The sequence below is a fragment of the Phascolarctos cinereus genome, unplaced genomic scaffold (genome assembly GCF_003287225.1).
Source record: "Phascolarctos cinereus isolate Bilbo 61053 unplaced genomic scaffold, phaCin_HiC Scaffold_4;HRSCAF=312, whole genome shotgun sequence".
Classification (NCBI taxonomy): domain Eukaryota; kingdom Metazoa; phylum Chordata; class Mammalia; order Diprotodontia; family Phascolarctidae; genus Phascolarctos; species Phascolarctos cinereus.
Genome location: NW_027555847.1, coordinates 516889355 through 516911830, shown reverse-complemented (window position 1 = coordinate 516911830; position 22476 = coordinate 516889355). Strand labels below are relative to the sequence as shown.

The window sequence follows — 22476 nt, the reverse complement described above, 5'->3', positions numbered from 1 at the left end:
CCACACTGACCCTGGAGACATGTGGAAGGAAACTTAGCGTACAAATTTATTCCATTGATTCAGTGATTAGTATGCAAAGCCTAGTTTGCAGATAGCAACTGAGAACTAATCTAGATTAAAAGCAGTCATTTAACAGAAATTGTTAGGCAAATATTTGTGGGTATTTTGAAGTCTTACAAATCTATTTGTCTGAAAACATGAAAAGCAATGTGGATGCCCAGAAGAAACCCTTAATCTCTTAATATCAACCCAGTAACATCTTTTGGATACTCTGAGGACACCCTTTTCTAATAAACTCTATATCCCCTAGTCTAGTCTCTAGGATTAGGTGACTTTTTTTACCCTGAGATACACTAAGCTGTCTTTGGCAAAAATTATTTCTAAAAAGTTAAGATACCATAACTAATATACCAGTTTTTTCTCCTACTTTTCTCCTCTTCCCATGATACCTTTTACTACTACCCTTTCTCCCCCAATCTGACAAGAATTTACAAATTTCTAACATGTTCTATTTTATATTTATGTTCTATAAAACAAAGCCCCTGTGTTCTATGCAACCACTTCGTATAATTCACATGACTGACAAATAACTGCTAATTTGTACTTGACACTTATTGCTAACGTTTGGAGCTGTGTAGTAATTATATATGATCTAATGTACAATTCTGTTTTCTTTTTAATAATCTGCATGGTAGTTCTTAATAAAACAATATTCAGGAATACTTGAGAAAATTGTGCATGTATATATTAAATTATATAGATGCAGAAATATTAATTTATTTAGCCATGCTTTATTAATATGCTCTCCTACATTGCTTTTTTCAGCTGTTGTCCATGACCCAAGATGACTACAAACCATCTGATGTTAGTATGTTAGATTTGTCATTTGTGTATGTATAAGTAAAGGAATGAGTTTGAATTTATCTAATTTTCATGTTAAAATGATATTGTATTCAAAAATCTAAGAATCATTTTGCCAGTAGAAGACATTGTGGTTGATTCTTGTTAAAACATATTCAATGAGGGTGGCTAGGTGGCATAGCAGATAGAGTACCAGCCCTGGAGTCAGGAGGACCCGTGTTCAAATCCGGCCTCAGACACATAACACTTCCTAGCTGTGTGACTCTGGGAAAGTCACTGCCTCACCAAAAAAAAAAAAACATATTTAATGATATATATGGAATCAAAGTAATCTACATCACAAAATTGCTTCTGTTCTTATAAGAGGAACTTTTATTATGGTTTTATTTTTCTTTGATATGTATTATGTATATTCCCATTTGCAGTGATACCTCCATGGTATATCTTGAACTTATAAAAAGATGTGAAGGTAGATCCTGAACATTCTGTTGCACTGGCATGCAACTATGAATTTAAGAAAAGATCACTGTTGGCAGTGGAAAGGTCCTCTGTCTCCAATGGCAGCATGGGAGTATTCTGACATAAAAGTGCCAAGAAGTCAACCACATGCTTACCAATTCTTAGAATTTTTTTAGGCATGGCAGAAGTTTTCAGACCACTGAATTATTTTGATTTTCTTTCATGGCACTTATGCTCCTCATTTCTCTGATCTTATTTCCACTTGTTTTGGTTTAATTAGCATTCAATTGTTGGACTGAAAACTCAAATGTAAAAAAAGTCAAGCTTATCTTTCTACCATAGTGTATTCTTTTCTTAAAATACCAAAAAGAATTAAGACATATGCTGAAGCTGGAAAACAGTGAGAACACTGATCTTTCTTTCTGTATATACCAAAAAAAGGAGGCAAGTAAATAATAGCAAAGTTATAAAAGACCTAAAATCTTTACTTAAAATTTTTCTCAAGCCTAAGTTAAACTGCTAGTTTAGTATGCTTAAATTTTCTTTAAGAAAAAAAGTTTAGACCATTTATGCAACTCTAACTCCCATCAGAAAATGATGGATTTAATTAAATGTGTCTAATTTCAAAATATCCAGATATTTCTAGATGCATTTGGAAATCTGAAACTTTTTTTTGATCTACCCTTTAAATGTCTGATGTTCTGAAGTTCAATCTTCAGTAAGAAAATAAGTGGTAGTAAATGATATTTCCTTGTTCAAATCACATTTAACAGGTCCTGTTGGTCACTGTGAATGGTGCTCCTGTTGATTACCATACCATACACCCTAGCCTGCCCATAGAGAATGGGCCAGCCAAAGCTGACATGTATTCTACACCACAATACAAATGGGAGCCATCTGATGAAACATCAGGTAATGAATCACGACTCTAGCTTGATATGGAGCATTCTATGTTTTATTTTCTGTTTCAGGTTATCCTTTTAGAAGACTGATAATATTTTTTTTAAGAAAATAAAGTCATCCAGTAAACTTTTTAACCAAAGTAAGTTTATTTAGACATAGAATTGAAAGGATATTCAATGTGGATACTCCAGTATTTATCCAGCCCCTTCTAGTTTATTTGTCTCTTTCACCCTCTCTAATAAAAGAGTGCTTCAAAGGGCAGCAGATGTACTCCCCAAGAGACTTCCCCTCTCAGGCTTTAGGTTGTATCAAAAGGCAATAGTCCCAACAGCTCTCTTCTCTCTGCAGCAGGGTTTAGCTCTGAGACAGAGATTCCAGCAGCTGGTCCAGCATTTCCCTAGCTAAGCATCAAAGGAAGGAAGGAGTCAATAGAGAGAGAAAGGTTGAAAATTGAGAGTTTAGAGAGAGAAAGGTGAAGAGGAGAGAGGCAGAAAGAGAGTAAGAGACAGAAACAGAGACAACAGAGGAGGGAGAAAAACAGAGGAAAGGAGAGACACTGAGATAGGTAGAGAGAGAAGGAAGAAAGAGAGAGAGAAAGAGAAAAACTTATTGAAGTTGTAATCTGATGGAAAAATAGAATCAATGGCACATGGATTGGCCTTGTCAAAAGATGGGATCCTTCATTGTTAGAGACTGGGGAATAATTTCAAGAGGATGTGAGATAAAGAGAATAGGATAGAGGGAGTTCATGTAAAATGGCTTAATTTTCTCAGTAAAGTAGGAATTGAGAACCTTGGTTGAGATAGAGGGAGGAGGAAAGCTACGGAAGGTTTGAGAACAGAAGGTTTGGGGGAAAAAACTGTGGATAATGATATAGGAATAGTATAATTTCTTCTATGAATTTTATAATTCAAACAGTTTTCCTTTGTGGTTGGGAGGATTCCATTTATCAGAAAGTTGTTTATTGAACCAAAGTATTGATAGGAGCCACTTCTTGCTAGACTATTCATATATATCAATATTTTCTTAGAATCTTAGCTTCTAAGACACTTAAGAGGTCATCTAGTCTAACCCACTCATTTCACAAATAAGGAAACAGAGACCCAGAGAGATTAAAGGATTTGCTCAAGATTACATAAGTAGTAAGTCAAGGAATTCAGGTCTTCCTGACTCTCTCAGTTCACTACTTTATACACGATACCATTTTGCCTTCACTATCACATACTTGACAATCCAGCAAAGGAAACTGAAGAGCAATTAGACAGAAAGAGAATCAAGAAACAAACAAGCAAGCAAACAAACAAACAACAACAACAACAAAAAACGAAAGTATGCATGAAGCGAGTGTGGACAAGTGTGTCAAATGCTATAGAGAAGTCCCCAAAATGATGATGTGTTTCTTTTATGGCATATACTTATCCACTGCTTTTCAGACTCAATCTATAAACCAAAATAATTATCAGTGGAATAAACAAAAATGGCAACCCTTAAGCCAAAACTTTGGAAAAGAATCCTTCAGGAAGACTTTTCTTATGTTACTCCCCCTTCAGTCAGGTAGATGGCACAGTAGATGGATCCATGGGCCTAGAGTCAGGCAGGCTGGCAATACACATCTAAAGTGCCTACTATATGCTAAGCACTGTGCTAAGCACTGATGATATAAAGAAAGGCTAAAGACTATCCCTGCCCTCAGAGATTCACAATCTAATGGGGAAGGTAACATGCAAATAATTAGATACATATTATATGCGGGATAAGTAGAAAATAATCATCAGAAGGAAGGTACTAGAATTAAGATGGATTAGAAAAGACTTCCTGTAGAAGGTGGGATTTTACTTGGAACTTGAAGGAAGAAGATCTGAGTTCAAATGTGGCCTCAGACATTCACTAGCTGTGTGACTCTGGGCAAGTCACTTAACCTCTGTTTGCCTCCATTTCCTCATCTACAAGAAAAGGATAATTATAATGTGTACTTCCTCAGGTTGTTGTGGGGATCAAATGAGATAATATTTGAAAAGCATTTAGTACAGCGCCTAACACATAGTAGGCACTTCCTTTTTTTCCTTCTTCACTGTCTCAGTTACTCACAACTTCCTGCACACTGAACTTCCTTTAGGCCTATCCTCAGCTCTGTTAATTTCAGAGTGCTTTTCTATTCCTTTGCTCAAATTGACAATGGTATGAGACATATTGCTTACTCTGAGAATTTTTTTTCTGACTTTTCCTTTATCAGGCCTCTATTATTCTCCCTTCTTGTTCACTCAAACTGAGGTTTTGCCCTGTCAGTACTTACATATACCATTCCCTTCTATACACAATTTGTTCTGTTCTGACTTATTGAGACAACAGCATATTTTTCTAATTATAACAATGCTTTCTAAAGTCTTTGCAAGAAAGACAGTATCTAAGTCACAGTTGTGCACACACATGGGAAAGGGGAGATTTTAGAGTATCTGCAACATAAAAATACTTCTGTGAATTGATGAATAAAAATATTGTTTCTCTACAGAAAAGAAAGAAGAAGAAGAAGATGAAGATGAAGAAGAAGAAAAGAGGAGCCAAGAGGAAAAGCCAAATGTTAAAGTACATGCCATGGTCTCTGTGTTCCAGTTTATTATGAAACAGAGTTACATCTGTGCCCTCATTGCCATGATGGTATGTCTACACTGCTAATATAAGCAAACTAGGATAGCAGTCCACACAGTCCTGTTTGTCCAGGGTGTTAAACTGTCCTTCAGTACTTCCAGTATAAATATATTTATCTTCCGAATGCCTTGGCAAGATGTTGACTTGTCATGTTAATTTTTCATCATATTTTTATTTTATAGATTATAAAATCCCCTCATGTCTAGCTGTACTTAGGCAACTTTGAATTATTAATGCACTTCCCCCAATTTAACTCCCGAAACCAGGCTGTCCCATTATATTATCTTCAGATGCAGAATAGGCTATTTATCCAAGTGGGTTTCCAGGTGCTCTTTGCTAATAGATGAGCTATTCTTATTCACTTCAGAAGATGTAATCCAACATTTATATTTAAGTTAGGTTAGATTCCACCTAGTCTTTGACCCTGGAAATTTTTGGTAGGTGTGAATTTTAATGACATAAGGTTAAAAAACATGTGGTGTGTGGTTGTGACAGGATGAACCACATCAGTGAGATCCTAGAAGTATCAAAATTTTAAGGGTAGAGCATAGAGACATCAGTGTCCAAATGACAGAGTGTATGGAGGTGCATCACACTAAGGAGCTGTTACATAAATTATGACAGGATGCACTAAAATGTAAGCAATTTCAGGGAGGAATATCTGGCTGGTTGCAAAGGTGTTCCCAGATAAGGCCATGCTTTTATATACCCCAGTATGATTATCAAAATGAAGTACAGCTGTGAGGTTTGAGTACATAGTACGACTTATATGCCTCCTCTACCCTCTACTTTCATTCCTGCAAAAATGTGGCCTTAACTGGTAGATAAAAGGAAAAGGGGATACAATTTTATCCCTTTCTATAGGACAATATTCTGCAGTTTTGAACACACTGGTTAAACCTAAAATTGTTTTAATGAACAAAAGTAGTCAATTCCTGCTATTTGGATAAATTCCTTTCATTGAGGAGTAATGAAAAAATGTCATGCCTCAGATAAAAGGAACTGAATTCAGTTTTCCCAAATAGGAAATAAAGATTGCCAACTGAACAGATATCTACACATAGCTACAATTTCTTCTGGTAAATGTTAGTTACTGTTACATTCAGAGTATGATGCGAAGAAAAATTCTTTCCTCTCTAGATTAAGCAAGGTTCATTTCTGATTCAAATATCACATACTTTAATTAAAATTCAATCTCTGCGCTCTTCATTATATTTTACTATTCATTGCTATAGTTTGGTTGATAACCAAATGCTATAAACATTTTCAGTGAAATATCTGGATCTCAGATATTTAATTCAATCAAAATGGTATTTACCATAATATTTTTTAACACAACAGAACTATTATTTCCCTCAAAGTTAGTTTAGTTTGGCCATTTTTATATAAAGTAAATACTTTCAAAAGTAGATTAAAATTTGCATTTTGCTATTTGACAGAAAAAATCTATTGTAAAAACACACTTAAGAGAGCAGACTGCCCATTCAGAGTGTGGGTCTTGCCTGGTGCCATTTTGTTATTTTAAGGGAGCCAAAATGTTAATTTTTTTAAAGTTTCTCTTTTGCACTGAAGATTCCTATTTTGTCAGACTTCTTCTTGGACAGACATAGGAGTTCAGAGGAGCCAAGTCTGTCAGAATGATGTATATATATTTATGTGTACTTCCAGAATATGAGTATACAAAAATGATCACAAAATTCCCAAACTGAACATGGTAAGCATTGTATTACCACACTTAGCAAATCGCCACAGTTAATGGATTCTTAGACATTTTACTCCTCAAATTAAGGAGAGGGGATTTTTGCCACTTCTGCATATATGTGAGTAAATAGCAATCAGTTTAAGTTGCAATGACTGGTTAGAACTTTCCCTGACCCACAAGAGAATGGCAGAATTATAGCTTCATTTTCTTACTGTCATTTATTGTGATAAACCAAATTAAAGGTGATTTAATTTTATAAACTCTAGAGATGAAAAAATAATATAGTGGAAAAAATTAACTGTGGGGACTTGATGTTGAAAATATCCAAATACTCCAATGACTCAAGTTCTCTCCAGTGATACAGATTTCGACCTCTGCCCCTACTGTGCAGTTCTTATTGATATTCTCTCACAGGAGTTCCATCCAACCTTCCAGAGCCTTCTTCACCCTCTAGATATCGTGAAGGTACTAGTGGAGCACAATTACCATCCATCTGTCATCCCTCAATCCTGCCATTTAACTGGTCCAACTTCTCTTCCTATCATTCAATTCACAGAGGACACGTTTCCCTCCTTTCTTTCTTTGAATTTCCTCATTGGTTATCTATTTCAGCCTATTCACACCCACCGCTGATATTTTTTTTAAAATCCTTCAAAGACTGTCAGTGAGTCAACAAACATTTATTAAGCACTTTGCTGTTGTTGAGTCATTTCGGTCATGTCTGACTCTTCATGACCCCATTTGGGGGAATGGATTTCCATTTCCTTCTCCAGCTGCTTTTACAGATGAGGAAACTGAGGCAAATAAAATTAAGTGACTTTCCCAGAGTCACAGAACTAGTAAGTGCCTGAAGCTGGATTTGAACTCATGAAGATGAGCCTTCCCGACTGAAAGCTCCATATTCTATCTACTGTACCACTTAGCTGCCCTTGTTAGGCATTTATTCTGTGTCAGTCACTAACTCTAAACACTAAACTAAGACAGTCTCAGCCTTTAGTGAACTTACATTCTAACATACAGCAAATAAATAGAAGCTGAAAAGTAGAGGAAGAGACATAAAATTAGCTAGTATGGACATGGTAAAGAAAGTCTAATGTGTATCCTGGAGAGGAATGAAGACGTAGCTGGCCCAAACACCATAACTAAATGGAAGTTCTGGGAGTACACATCCAATAAGAGAGATGTAGTGGGAGAAGAGAGTACTTTCGGTGTGAATTGCAGTGAACTTCCAGGATGAGAAGGTTTCATGGTAATGGTAGAGAAAGTTGACAATAACTTTTAAAATAATAAATGAATTTTTGTTGATATTTTATAACACTGTTGTTTAGTTTCATTCTTGTCTGATACTTTGTGACCCTGTTTGGGGTTTTCTTGGCAAAGATACCAGAATGATTTGCCATTTCCTTCTCTACCTCCTTTTACAGATGAGGAAACTGAGGCAAACAAAGTTAAGTTACTTTCCCAGGGTCACACAATTAGTCTGAGGCCAGATTTGAACTCATGAAGATGAATCTTCTTGACTCCAGGCTCGACACTCTATCCACTGAGCCAGCTAGCTGCCCTTATTTTAGAATACTTATGTGCTTTAAGCAACTCTATTATAAATAACACATATAAAACCAGAATATACTTTAGGGAAGCAATGGAGAAAGACTAGGGCAAATATTTATTTGTTCCAAATTGATCTTAATTAGGAACACTTGCAAGAAAGTTGTTTCATAAGTTGTTTTGTAATCACAATCTACTCTTGATTACCTGATCTAATCAGGAATAAAGATTATAGTGCCAATTGAAATCCAGATAACTCCCAAACCACTTTGGTCAGTACTTTCAATCTCTTCTCCCAGAAAATCCTTTATCAGACATACTGACAAGGAACCAATTTAGACAAATCCGTTTCTAATAGAAAACGTACTGGCATCCGCCTTTGAGAATGATTAACAAATAAAATCAATTTTTTATTCTTTGGAAGGAATTTGGGAGGCCATTTGCAAATTGCTTCCTCTTTTCTCTTTCTTTCACATCTCTTTGACTTCATTCCCCACTATATCCTCATTTATTCCAATCTCTGATGATGAGGTTCTTCTTGCTAATGGCCAACCCTCTCCATGTACTCTTGATCCTATTCCTACTTATAATTTCCATCAAATTGCCCCACTACCATGTTCTATGCTTTCATTTGCAGTAGCTCCTTTGTTGCTGCCCACAAATGCATCCAAGTGTCCCTCATCCTTAAACAACAACAACCTCAGTAGATCCTACCATGCCCAGTAGCTATCAGACTCTATGTATCTCTCCTCTTCTCAGTTAAACTCCTTGAAAAAGCCACCTACATTTGGTGCCTCCACCTCTTCTCATCACCTTTTTTTTTCTAAACCTTATGCAGTTTGGCTTCTGACCACATCACTCAACTGACTGCTCTCTCTAAAATTACCAGGAGTCATTTGTTTCCAAAATCTGATGGCCTCTCCTAGATTTTATCCTTCTTGACTTCTCTGCCACATTGGATACTGATGAATACTTTTTCTTCCTGGATACTCCTTTCTCACTGGATTTTCATGACTCTGTCCTTCCTTGGTTCTGCCTCTACCTATTCTAACTGCTATTTCTCAGTCTCTATTGCTAGATCTTCATCCATGTCTTAACCAGTAACTGTGGATATCTGCCCCATCTCTAATGGTCTGTCTTGAACCCTCTTTTCTCTCTAATGCACTTTCATTTGCTGATCTTATCAGCTTCCATGGGTTCAATTATCATTTCTGTGCAAATGATTCACAAATCTCTATCTCTAGCTCTTGTTTATTTCCTTAACTAAAGTCCCACATCTTTCTGTTGTTCAGTCATTTTCGTTATTGTCCAATTCTTCATGACCCCATGGCAAACCACTCCAGTATAAGAAAACATACTGGAGTGGTTTGCCATTTCCTTCTCCAGCTTATTTTATGGATGAGGAAACTGAGACAAACAGGATTAAGTGACTTGCCCAAGCTAGGGTCTGAGACTGGATTTGAACTCAGGAAGATGAGTCTTCCTGAGTCAAAGCCAGGCACTATCCATTGTGCCACCTAGCTGCAGTCTCACATCACCAACTGCCTATTTATTGTACATTTCCATATGGATGTCCTTTAAGTATCTCAAACACAGTGTATCCAAAAAAGCTTTCCTTCTAAAAAAAGTCTTTCCTTCTAAATTCACTGCCTCTTTTAAAGTTCTCTGTTACTTTCAAAGGCACTACCATGCTCCCAGTCACCAAGGCTTGTAATCTAAAACTACCACCCTGTTGCAGGCCCTTATCACTTCATGCCCAGACTATTACAATTGTTCCTGATTATTCTCTTTGCCTTAAATCAATCCACATTCCAATCCCACTTCTATCCTCAGTGCTTAGCACACTGTTTGACATCTAGTGAGTGCTTAATAAATGCTTGTTGATTGATTGAATGGTAAATTGTATGCCATTTGGACACTGTGATCAAGACATTACTTAAAAAGAGACAGGCTTACCTTTGGATTAGCTTTGAGTAATTGGATTCATATGACTAGATACCTTACATACAACACACACACACACAAACACACACATATATGTATATATGCCTATGTTTGCATGTAATGTATTCATATGTATATTTGTGTGTATATTTAATCCTTATCAAAACTCACATGCATATTTTTAGCAGACCCTGAATCTATCTTATATATCTTATACTAGTGGTTCTCAAACTCTTTTATCCTCTAACTCTAGATGTGGGTCAAATCACCCAACTCACACACACACACACACACACACACACAATGACTGGCCTCTAATCTTTTAAGAGAAGAAGACAGGATTGGAGGGTAAAAGAGCATAAAATATTTTGTGCTAGATATTCTAAGATAGAATAGAAGTAGAGATATTTGGAGTTAAGGTAGAAGGCTTAAAACAATCCCCAAGAACTGTTTAAAGGAGATAGAGTGTCATGTTATACAAAAGCAACTGCCATGCTCCCAGTCATTGAGACTTTCTCCTTCAGAGCACCAAATAACAGTATTTGGCTCCACATTCTCCCTTCAATATGCAATCACCCTCAGTTCAAATACCATTTAACCAAATCCAAGCCTTTTTATTTAATTGAATTTTAACTTTCTAGGGTGAGGAGATTTAAAAATTCTGTTAACCATTATGAATCTACATTTTTTTTTGTTTTTCCACTGAGGCCTGGAGTATTACATATCATAGCTGGCTGACCTTTGTGCTATTGATTTGGTCTTGCACTCTTTGGATGATTCGCAACAGAAGAAAATATGCAATGATTAGTTCTCCTTTCATGGTTGTTTATGGGAATCTGCTACTGACATTACAATACATATGGTCTTTTGACCTTGAAGAAATTAAAGAGGTTCCAGGATTTCTAGAAAAAAAAGCACCTGGGGAACTTGCATCAAAGGTAAGTGGAATAGATAGCAATGAAATGGGAAGATATACACTTCAAAACAAAAATTTTTATAATAATCCTTCAGGTGCTAAATAATCTCCTTTTCAGAAATTTTTTTTCATCAGAGAAAAAGATGGAAGAACTATTTTAAACAATTATTATGTCCCACAATTTGTCCTTTTAAACACCTAAAATCCTATGAGTGAATATATTCTTTCCTTAGGGTTTTTTTTAAGCAATAACAAAATGGCTTACAGCAGAGGTATCAGATAGCTGCAGGCCCCCACAAAACTCCCCACAAAGCTGAATGTGGCTAGAACCAGATTAAAATGTATTAGAAATGTTTAATAAAATAAATAAAAATGCAATACAACTTAGATAATGTTAATTTGTGGGTTTCTAAGTCAATAGTCAATATCTGAGTTTGACATCACTGGTTTACATTAAAAAATGAGATGTTTGGAAAGAAAATATGGGTGTCAAAACAAAAAAACAACAGAAGCTACTTTGGGTTGAAAGATACCTGTGTGGGACATGAAGACCCTTACCAATAAATTCCGGAGACTCAGATATAGCAAAGAGAAAGATTGCTTTATTAGCTTTCTCGAGGCAGGGCACCCTCCCTCGCCTAAAATGTCTCTGGTGGAAGAGTGAAAGTGTGTGCTTAGCAAAGAAAGATTATATAGACCCCCCCAACCGCAAGTCCCCCTCCCTAACCCCCTTCCTCTCAGCTCATTGGTACAAGCCTTGAGGGCACAATCTATTCCCAGAAATCTACCCAGCAACAGAGAACAAAACCAGTTTCACAAACTTGCCTGGAGACAAGGAAATGTGGGAAGTTTTACAAGAGCAAGCAGTTCAGGTTGGGGGTGGGGCAATTATTTTTGCTTGCTGAAAAAAACAGGGTCTGAGCGGGGGAGGGTTTTGAAAACAATACAAGGACTATTAACAGGAACTATTGACCCTGTGAGGAGGCTTCACTTCTGAGAGATCATCTCTCACATACCGAATCTGTATATGACTGTATATGACAATTAAATAGATAGTGCATATCTTTAAGTTTAATTAACACATTATAAACGATTAGTGAATATTGATAAAGATAGTTTTATATTTTTGTCCTGCCATTAAGCACACTTTTTTGGAAATAGGATATGCTATTTTAATGATTCCTTTCCCCCAGTCATAGTACCATGATATCTTCCTGCTCATAGATGCTTCATTATCTTCCTAAATTCACTTATATTTGAGTCTTATTTTTTTTAAATAGAGGATTGATTTCTGAATAATTAACTTTGTGGAGTTCACTATCTGTTTTGTTAACAGGACAGCATACATTCTGTATGGTACCCATTGTGTGGATGATGCACTAAAATTCCAGTCATCAGTAATGGCATTGCCCTAAGTTGTTGATGATAATCTCGCTACCCACCATCTCTCTGGAGACTCCATATGATGCAATTTCTATAATCACAACCAGTTCCTCACGAGCAATGATACTTACAAGATCTGACACTCACAATTTTAGATCTTAAACACAACCATTATTTAAACACAAAATGAAATTTACTATAGACACTAATATGTTAATGTCAATACAAAATAAATTATATCATAATTGCATATATTAACTTGAATCTCACTCTCCCACCACTATACTTGTATCACTGGTGAAGAGTAGGCACACATCTACAGAAACCTGGCAAGGAAAGTTACATGATGGAGGAAAAATTGTGTGCTTAGGGTGAACCACAATTCTGGATTTAATTTTTATGCAATACTAAGATTGTAAGGCTCTGATCTAAAGATAATTGCATTCCTTTGGAACAAAATAAAGTGCATACATTTGTGACTGCCATTTTCCTAAACATTCAGGGACTCTGAAACTTCTACATTTGTTAGTGTCTCAGATCTTCGAGTTTGCTGAGAAGCCTGACTTCCAGATAAGTGAGAATGCTATGTTAAGCTTATGTTTAGGTAGGGAAAAATAATAAACACGAATCCCAAAAAACATCCATAGAAAGATTTATTATGCGGATTTACTCTCTATGAACACTGACATCAAGATGAAAAAGGATATAGGCTTTGTCAGGAAGGCAGTTCTCATAAGTCATCATAGTATTAATTATAAGTTTTCTCCCTAACACTTAAAAATCAGTTATAAAAATGTGATTGTCCTAGCTCTCAACTGGGATTTTTTTTTCTTGTTTCTTCTTTGGGATGATAATTGAAATAATAATGGGTTTTATTTTCTGTGATGCATTTTCCTTCCTGTCTACAATGGACATTGCAAAATTTAAAAAGAGGAGCCTATTCTTATTTAAAAATAGTAACAATGCCATAATGAGGACAGGAAATCAACCAAGGACAAGCATCTTGAGGGAGAACACTTGTTGAAAAGTTGATTTCCTGCCCAGATGGAAGCAATTTAGAATGTGCAGTGACTGCACAGAGAATGCATCATCATCATTCTTCTTCAGGGTCTCTTACGATACAGAGTACATTACTGGCACTCACTAAGTGTGTGCTGGCATTTTTATGAAAGGGAATCGAAAAGCAAACTTCTTTCTGATGAAATAAAATGGATAACTGACTCCACCTCAAATGTCTACTTGTTTTTACTGGCCACCCACCCCCATCATCACCCCCACCTTAAGAGTGAGAAGTTTTAAGAATAGTCAATTTGTTACATTGTTAGTTACATTTTAATTGGTTAATGAGTTTGCTTTCTGCTTTCAGATTCTTTTCACCATTACTTTCTGGCTGCTGCTAAGACAGCACCTCACAGAGCAAAAAGCTCTTCGATTGAAGGAAGCTCTTTTATCTGAGGTCAAAATTGGAAGCCAGGAAGATGAGGAAAAAGGTAAAATGTGTAAAGTGTCCTATATATACCTAAGTTTAAAGTCCTTGAGGGCAAAGGCTATGTTATTGTCTGTGTCTTATGCCCAACATTAGGTACAGTGCCATGTGTATAGTTAGCACATGATAACTGTCTGTTAATTATTTAGAAAAGGGATTTATAATGTGGAATCAGTAATGAATTAGAAGACCAAGAGGATAGTCTGTACTACACCCATTATCACCAGCTTACACTCTAATTTTAATTCAGTGTCTTAGTATGAGAAAAGAGATGAAATAATATTTTCTACATTCTCTGATCACAAGAGTTTAATTCCTTTTGATGGGTAAAGGGAAATATATAATCTTTAATAAGAAATATCAGTACATGTAATAGCAGACTGTTTTGTTTTAAAAATTATTATTCTTTCCTGGGGAAAGATTGATCATTATTAGAGTTTTCCTTTTAGCTCCAGTAATGGAAGCTTTTTTTTTTTCAGCACCAGCACCAGCTAGGTGGTACAGTGGGTAGAGTGCCAGGCCTAGAGTCAGGAAGACATCCTCTTGAGTTCAAATCTGGCCTTAGATACTTGCTAGCTGTGTGACACTGGACAAGTCACTCAATCCTGTTTGCCTCAGTTTCCTCATTTATAAAATGAGCTGGAGAAGGAAATGGCAAACCGCTGTAGTATTTTTACCAAGAAAACCCAAATAGGGTCACAAAGAGTCAGACACAAACCGAAACAATAACAAAAAAAAAACCTTATATGTTCACCTTCTGGCTTTCAGGTGAATATTCTTTATGTTTCTGTGGGATTGTCAGAATAGACACTTTTATTTGATTAAGCAGTAACAATAGGATAATAAATTGGTCAGTTCAGCCCAATAATTGGTATATAATTATTGCATTCATGAATCATCCGGTTGTTTGGCCAATATTGTAGGGTATGGAGCTAGAAGGAGCATTAAATATCTTCTTGTTCACCTCCCTTATTTTATAAATGAGGAAACTAAGGCCCATTGAGGTTAAGTGACTTGATCATCGTCACACAGGTAGAAATTGTTAAAGACAGGATTCAAACTCAAGTCTTTTGACTCAGCTCTACCACGTCAGCTGGATTATCAAAACCACAATTTAATCACAGGTGCTTGAGTTGACTATGACTGAAGTGTTGAACTTGGGGAAAAAAGGTAAAGGGCCCCAGAACAAATTTGAATTGCATTTTGTCCAAGTATAATTATAATTGTACTACAAGCTAAGAGTAAGAACGTAAGTTTTCTATTTTGGAAGATGATGAACTGCAAGACATACAAGTGGAAGAAGAGGCCAAGGAAAAGGAAGAAGATAAAGGAAAGATAAAAAAGCAGGAAAGCAAGAAAGAAGATCATGATGAAGATGATGACCAGGACATCATGAAAGTTATGGGAAATTTGGTGATGGCCATGTTCATTAAATATTGGATTTATGTTTGTGGAGGAATGTTCTTCTTTGTCAGCTTTGAGGGTACAATCGTAATGTACAAAATCATCTATATGGTGCTCTTCCTGTTTTGTGTGGCCTTGTATCAGGTATGTAAAAGACAAACCATACTATCTACTTCATATAGATTCTAAGAGATTCATTTGAATACTGTCATGCATCAATCTGTAGAACACATAGATTGAGTGAAGAGGGGGATGAAGAGTATAGTGGTGAATGATAAAGTTTACTTTTATTGAGCCCTAAAATTTGAAACTATTACTTTGGGTTGATTCAGTTCTTCAAAATTAGGGCATGGGAGTATTTGGATTTTTAAAAATGAATGCTCATAAAGTTTCTCCTCCTCCAATGCTTCATCATGGCATGAAGGGGATAATGAGGTTGTATAGACTATACAATCAGAGCAGAAGTTCTAACATATTCTGCTAAGCTAAAAAGGCATTGCATATAACATGGTGTTGGACTAAATATCTGCAACAGAGGACGAACTGAGCTAAGTTCAGAGAACCTTGTCACCAGGTTGGCCACAGGGTAATAACTTTTTCAGCCGTTGTAACTTTCAAAGACTTTTTTACTAGGACATAGAGAGTTGGAATCTATATTGTGAAAGAAGCACTCAAATTCACAAAACCGTGGATCTTCGAAGCCAATATGTAATATTTAAGTAATTATTTAAATAAGGTTTTTATTTTTAAGTAAGTTGCCTACCTAATTTAGAATTCACTTACTCCAATTTAAAGTTCACTCTAATAGCACAGATATTCTAATGTACTAAGTGTTTCCTCTGGGGCATTTATATTTGGATTTTAGATCCCAGATATAACTTTTTATAATTATTTGTTTTGCTTACTAAACTCAGGTTGCATTCCCTGGATTCTATGCCAACCAAAAGTAACTGGCATCTAGTACTTTAAAGTTTGCAAAGCCTTTTATAGACTTAATCTCATTTGAGCCTTCCAATAGCCTAAAGAGGTGAATATAACATCAATGATTAGTCCAGTTTTGTCGATGAGAAAAATAAGGTTCAGAGGGTAGGTCATTTGCCTAGGTCACAAAGCTATAAGCGTCAGAGAAATGATTTGAACCTAGATCTAAGTCCAGAAGCAACAAATGAAATAACTTTTAAAAAGGAAAAAAAAAGTTGTCCTAGTATATAAAGAACTTATTTCAGAACTATGAAGAACTGGGTTCAAATCCTGCCTCTGGCATATATTGGCTGTATGATTCTAGGCAACCTTTCAGTGCTATAGGCAGCTCTAAGGCTGTATGTTGGAGAGAAGGTACTCCACTAGCAGAAAGAGTTTCCTTATCTGGGAGTTTTCTATACCAATAAAATCAAAGGCCCAGGTTTGGGGGGGGGAGGGGCGGAAGCAAAATCCCATTGTATTGGTATTATATTGTATCATATTAGCAAAAGCATTAATGAAAAGGCTTATTTTCATTAAACTTATAAAAGGCTTCAAAAAATAAAATTAAAAGATAATACTCCAATGAATCTGTAATCTCATAAGGTCAGAGACTTAGAGAAGAAAAGGACCTTAGAGGCCATCAAATTCAACTTCCATTTTGCGAATGAGGAACCTGAAGCCCAGGAGGGTTAAGTGACTTGCCCAGAGTAACCCAGGTAGTGAGCTCTGCAAATGAGTCTTCAAACTCCAGTTGGTGCTTTTCTTATTGTAGTGTACAGACCAAGACAGCTAGCAGAGGAGCCAGTGTAGTATCAAAATACTAATGCAGCTGATCCACAAGAAAGTTCATCAAAATGCAGACAAATATGGGCTCACCATATGAAGAATGAAAAATTATTCAATTGAAATAACCGCAAATTTTAATTCCTTCAAAATTTAATTGATTTCTCAAACAAGTATCAACATTTTTATGATAGAGCCATATCAATCCCATATCTCACAGCTTTGAAGCTACCTCTATACAAATGGAAAGAGATCTGATTTCCACATATACACACACATACACACACATTTCCATACATATTGTATACAGAGTTGATAACCTAATACTGTGATTTTCTCCCAAAAAGTCCATACACGCAGTTTTACATATTAGCTAAACGGATTTAATACATCAATCATCCCATAGCATTTCTTTATGCTTCTGCAATGTCTGATTCCCAGGTCCACTATGAATGGTGGAGGAAGATACTAAAATATTTTTGGATGTCAGTAGTTATTTACACTATGCTGGTGCTTATCTTCATATACACATATCAGTTTGAAAATTTCCCAGGCCTATGGGAGAATATGACAGGATTGAATCAAAAAAAGTGAGTATGTTTAGTTTTCTTTGGGTTATAAGAGTAGTGAGTGTAATTAAGATCTACATCATTTGAAAGCATTTTTAAATGTTTGTATGAAAAATAAAAAAATTCTGGTTAAATTTCTGCCCTAATTTTTGGAACCATAAACATGAATGATTTTGTTTTACCTAAGCAAACTGTGACTTGGCAAAATATTATCTAAGCCAATTATATTTACACAAGGCAAATTTTCTTATTTATATCTTTCCCCTGAAATTTTTCTTACTAAAGAAGAGAAGCCTGATTCTTTAATATACAGCATGAAGAGAAGACATTTTTTACAGATGTATAGAGGAAAGCCTCCCCTAAGTTTGGGGAGCACTGGATAGAAACCTGCCTCCATAGTCCAGCTGGGGCACATAATGTGACTCTCTAATACTTCTATGACGTATCTATAAGAGTCCAGATGTTGCTTAGAGGTCAATATTTTTGAAAATATTCTTAGGCTTTTAATCTTAACCAAACTTTCCTTTCCTTCACTAGAAGTGAGTGTTTAAGTTTGTGTGTGTGTGTGTGCGTGTGTGTGTAGTCATAGTGAAGAGAATCAAAAAGACGTATAGAGTAAAGGCAGTATGGTAATTAATAACTGAAAGAGTTTTTCCAAAGCTGAATATTAAGAAATGACAGTAGCTTCTTATAGTGATCTACTATATCTCTTCCCAGTCATATGTAAGAGGGATGATAAATGAAAGTGAGGGATTTAACAGCAATATTTTCTGTATTCCTTTTGCCAAGAATTTCCAAATGTAATATATAAATTATATATTGAAAGGCACAGTCATAAATTCATGAACATATATTTGTGTTTACATATATAAAATCTCTAAAAACGTCTGCAGAGTGCATTTTCAATGGCTGAGTGGAGTCCTGGCTTTCTTTTCAGGCTAGAAGATCTTGGTTTGAAGAAGTTTACTATTACAGAGCTATTTACTCGCATATTTATCCCAACTTCCTTCTTGCTGGTGTGTATATTACACCTTCATTATTTTCATGACCGCTTCCTGGAGCTCACAGACCTAAAGTCTGTACCCAGCAAAGAGGACAACACCATCTACAGGTAAACAAATAAAATGGGTAGTTGTCCTTCCAAAGGAACTTAAAGGTTACCTTAAAGGAAGATTATTTGTCAAGCCTATGATTCCATAGTTAGCCTAAACCTTAGATTTTGCATACCTGCCAGCCCAGTCAAAGAAAGAAAGAAAAAAATGAAGAAATATAAAATGTTTGACTGACCTCTCTAGAATTAAATATCAACTAACTTGACACAAATGTATAGGTAGGTGTTCCAATGTAAGAGATCATGTTCACTGGATAATATAAAGAATAGCTATATAGATAGTACTGTTTTATGTATACTTAGACAGATGTGTTTTCTATTGGAGAGTAGCAGTATAGACTCCAGCATACTTTATAACTAACATTAAATATTATATAACCTTATTTTTAAACATTTTGAACCTTCCTAATCACATTTTGCCGATAAGAATTAAATTTGTTTTTCTTTCCCTGAGCACACATCAATGAATAGTTCAAGTTCGAGTAGTTCAGGATTTTCCAACCAATCTATCATAATCTACTTATTGATGTTGCAGCCTTACTGGTGGGTCTCCAGGCCATTGGCCAACAGTACCTACTGCTCTCTTTAAATCTCATGAGGAATCCCAGTAGAAGGAGGTGTATGGCTGGCAGCCATCCCTAAAGAGCAGTTTGTAATCTTGTTGCGATTACTAACAAATCAGTATTTATAAATATATATATATATATATATATATATATATATATATATATATATATATACACGCACATACACACATATACATATGTATATATATATATATATATATATATATATATATATATATATATATATATATATATATATATATATATATATATATATATATATATATATATACACATGTAATTGGAGAAAGCAAAGCAAAGGTACCTCTTCAATTAGAGTTGGGGTCCCTGGGACAAATAATTCAGAATTATACTGGCTGACAACAAGAAGTCATCCTTAGTTTTTTAATTGGCCACAAGACTACTGTAATTTTAAAAAGTTTATTTGCATTTGGTATTTCCTGACAATGCAAGAGCAAAGTACTTCTAATTTTAGTATGGCATCAGGTGGTTCTGATTATGTAAGTTGTTATATGAACTTGGGAACTGTCACCTCACTTTCAGATATGGAGGTTACATTAAAATAATCAAGATGGATCTCTTGGACAGCATACAAGTAGCTTTTGGTGAAAGGCAACTAATGTCAATTAATTCCTAGCAGTGTCTTTTTTCCCCTAAATTCTTTTTGCTTCCCTTCCTTGAGTGTTTCTCTTTTAAGATCCCTTATTTAAGCACAGAAGAGATGATTCTGGAGAAGGTATTTTTGTCACATGTCCTGCCTCTTCCTTTGCAAAACAGGACACAGATGTAGGCTGCACGCTACCCATGAAAGCAACTCAAATCCATGACCATGCACATATAAGCTGTGCACTAACCTACTAACCGCATGGGCCAGCACCGGTGTTAATTCTAAGGGCCCATAAAGCATGTGGAAAGTCCATTGTTTCCACTCAGGCTTCTTTCTTGAAGTGATCACAGCAGTAGTTTCTGTGTGCACAGCGTGGGTTCGATTATACAATTTGGATTGCTGCCATCAAAATCTCTGCTAGTGCCAAGACTCTAGTGCAGCTTTCTCTTCTTCCTGAATTGGTCCCCTCAATATCCTTCAAGCCACTGCATGACTATGATGAAAGATGGGCCAAATATTCACTTTTTCATGTGAAAATAGAAATCCATTACTTGTCCTCTTCAAAGCACTGACAATCCTAAACTCTGGCTTAAAAATCTCTTTGTCATGGAAACATTACAGTGAGAAACCAGCAAGGGTTACCTCGGGTAGTCAGCAGAGTTCTGCCAAGAGGAATGATCATTTCTGTTCTTATAAAAATGTGCTTCTAGGGCCTCAAAGGGTGTGAAATGGATGCAGTATTAATAATAACTAAGAACGAGACTAGCATTTTACTTTCATAAATAAGTGTAAAAATCCACTACTCAAGTGGTTTAATACATTCGACCATTTTAATTGTTATTACACAGCATAGACCATAGACATCTACTTAGAACTGATTTTGCATGATTAATTTTAATAATAATGATGGCTAACACTTACTTTGTGCCAGGCACTCCTAAAGTTTAGGGCTTTACAATTGTTATCTCTACCACGTCAGAAGACAGGTGCTATTATTATCTCCATTTTACAGATGTGGAAATTGAGCCAGTTGAGATTTTGGCTCTCCCACAGTCACACAGCTATTAAGTGTCTGAAGCCAGATTTGAACTCAGGTCTTCCTGACTCCAAGCTCAGTGTTCTATCCACTGGACCCCCTAAATGCGTCTGGAAGCATTTTTAAGACTTGTCATTAATTTTACACCTCCAAATTTATTTATTTTTCTAAAGGTTCATACCAATAAATATATTTTTAAACATTTTAATGGCTCAGAAAAGGAAAGCGTTGAAGGGTTTGGTTTTAACAACTTCTATGATTTTTCTGATTCTGCCTTCATGGAATACAAGAAGAGTAATTAACAAGAATGATCTTTTTTAAAAAAACATGAATTATGCTAATTTCTCCACTCCTGTTTGCTATTTTAAAAGCCAGCTACCTTCTCCCTGTTTTACATATCATTTTTGTATATAATATATATAAAAATGTGTAAAATTCATATTTTTGTGAATAGTCACATTGGCTGCTACATAAAGCAGACTCTGGATACATACAGACGTACATACATACATACATACATACATACATACATACATACATACATATAGCTCTTAGAATTTAACCTGTCTGCCTTTCACTGACTTAGCCAAGATGACATATTTTTTTGAAGATGTACATGACATGTATTTATCTAGATACACATCTATCTGTATGAAATTGATGTCTACATATTTATCTAGACGTATGCATCTAGACACATATCTGCCCGTTTCTCTCTATCTGCATGAAGTTGATGCCATACATTTTAACATTGAGTGGCCCACATAAGTAAACACATACACACACACACACATACACACACACCTTTATATATACATTGAGAAATTTCAGAGGTATGCCTGAGCATGGTTAGTTAGTTAAGTATTTTTGGTCCAGAGGAAGGAACTGATATTTTAAAAGTTTTATTTTCATTTGCAAATACATGATAGAAGTTGAAACCTGAAGAATTTTAATAAAGTATGATTGGGGGAGCCAAAAATAAAAAGAGGCAAATAAAAATTAGGCCTCTTGTTTCTTACATACTTTTGCTTTAGTCATATCTTCGATCTCTGTATTGCTCCTGTATTATGCTGCTGGCATTTTTTCAATGCATGATGGATAAACTTTCAGAACTGTCGGTTTCATAGTGATAATATTCATGATAATCTATCTCTGTATGTGCCTCTGTAAGACACTCCTTCATTCATTCCTGTTTAATAATTTCCTCTTTCTCTCTTTAACTTGTTTCCCATTGCCATCGCATGTACTCTTGTGCTTCCGTCTCTCACCTTATAGCCATGCCAAAGTCAATGGTCGTGTATACCTAATAATAAATAGGTGGGTACTTCAATGTTTCCTTTCCTTTTCTAAATACTGTGCCTTGATTTGTTATCCTTCTTACTTAAATAAAAAAATTATTTATCTGAATAGTATTAGGGTATTTTCATGGATGCATTATTTAGCATTAACTCATTTGTTATGCTTATGAATTTAGACATTTTTAATTTGGTCATTACTTAGTCCTTTTCTTTTTGATTTGAAATCATTTCACCATTTAGCCAGTTCTCTTGGTAGAATTATGTAGTTCA

The 22476-nt window shown here is 35.5% G+C and overlaps 1 protein-coding gene across 4 annotated transcripts in view; it reads left to right on the top strand.

Annotated features, from left to right (window-relative positions):
- Nucleotides 1-22476, top strand: part of PIEZO2 (piezo type mechanosensitive ion channel component 2) — a 505350-nt gene that overhangs the window by 372980 nt on the left and 109894 nt on the right. For 3 of the 4 annotated variants that reach the window (XM_020985555.2, XM_078153521.1, XM_078153523.1), the window contains exons 10-17: nt 826-864; nt 2094-2232; nt 4733-4878; nt 10771-11001; nt 13729-13852; nt 15119-15396; nt 17440-17588; nt 18505-18678. In XM_020985555.2, the coding sequence (XP_020841214.1) occupies nt 826-864; nt 2094-2232; nt 4733-4878; nt 10771-11001; nt 13729-13852; nt 15119-15396; nt 17440-17588; nt 18505-18678 (1280 nt within the window). The remainder of the gene's footprint in view (nt 1-825; nt 865-2093; nt 2233-4732; nt 4879-10770; nt 11002-13728; nt 13853-15118; nt 15397-17439; nt 17589-18504; nt 18679-22476) is intronic. The other variant, XM_078153522.1, reaches the window with a different exon arrangement.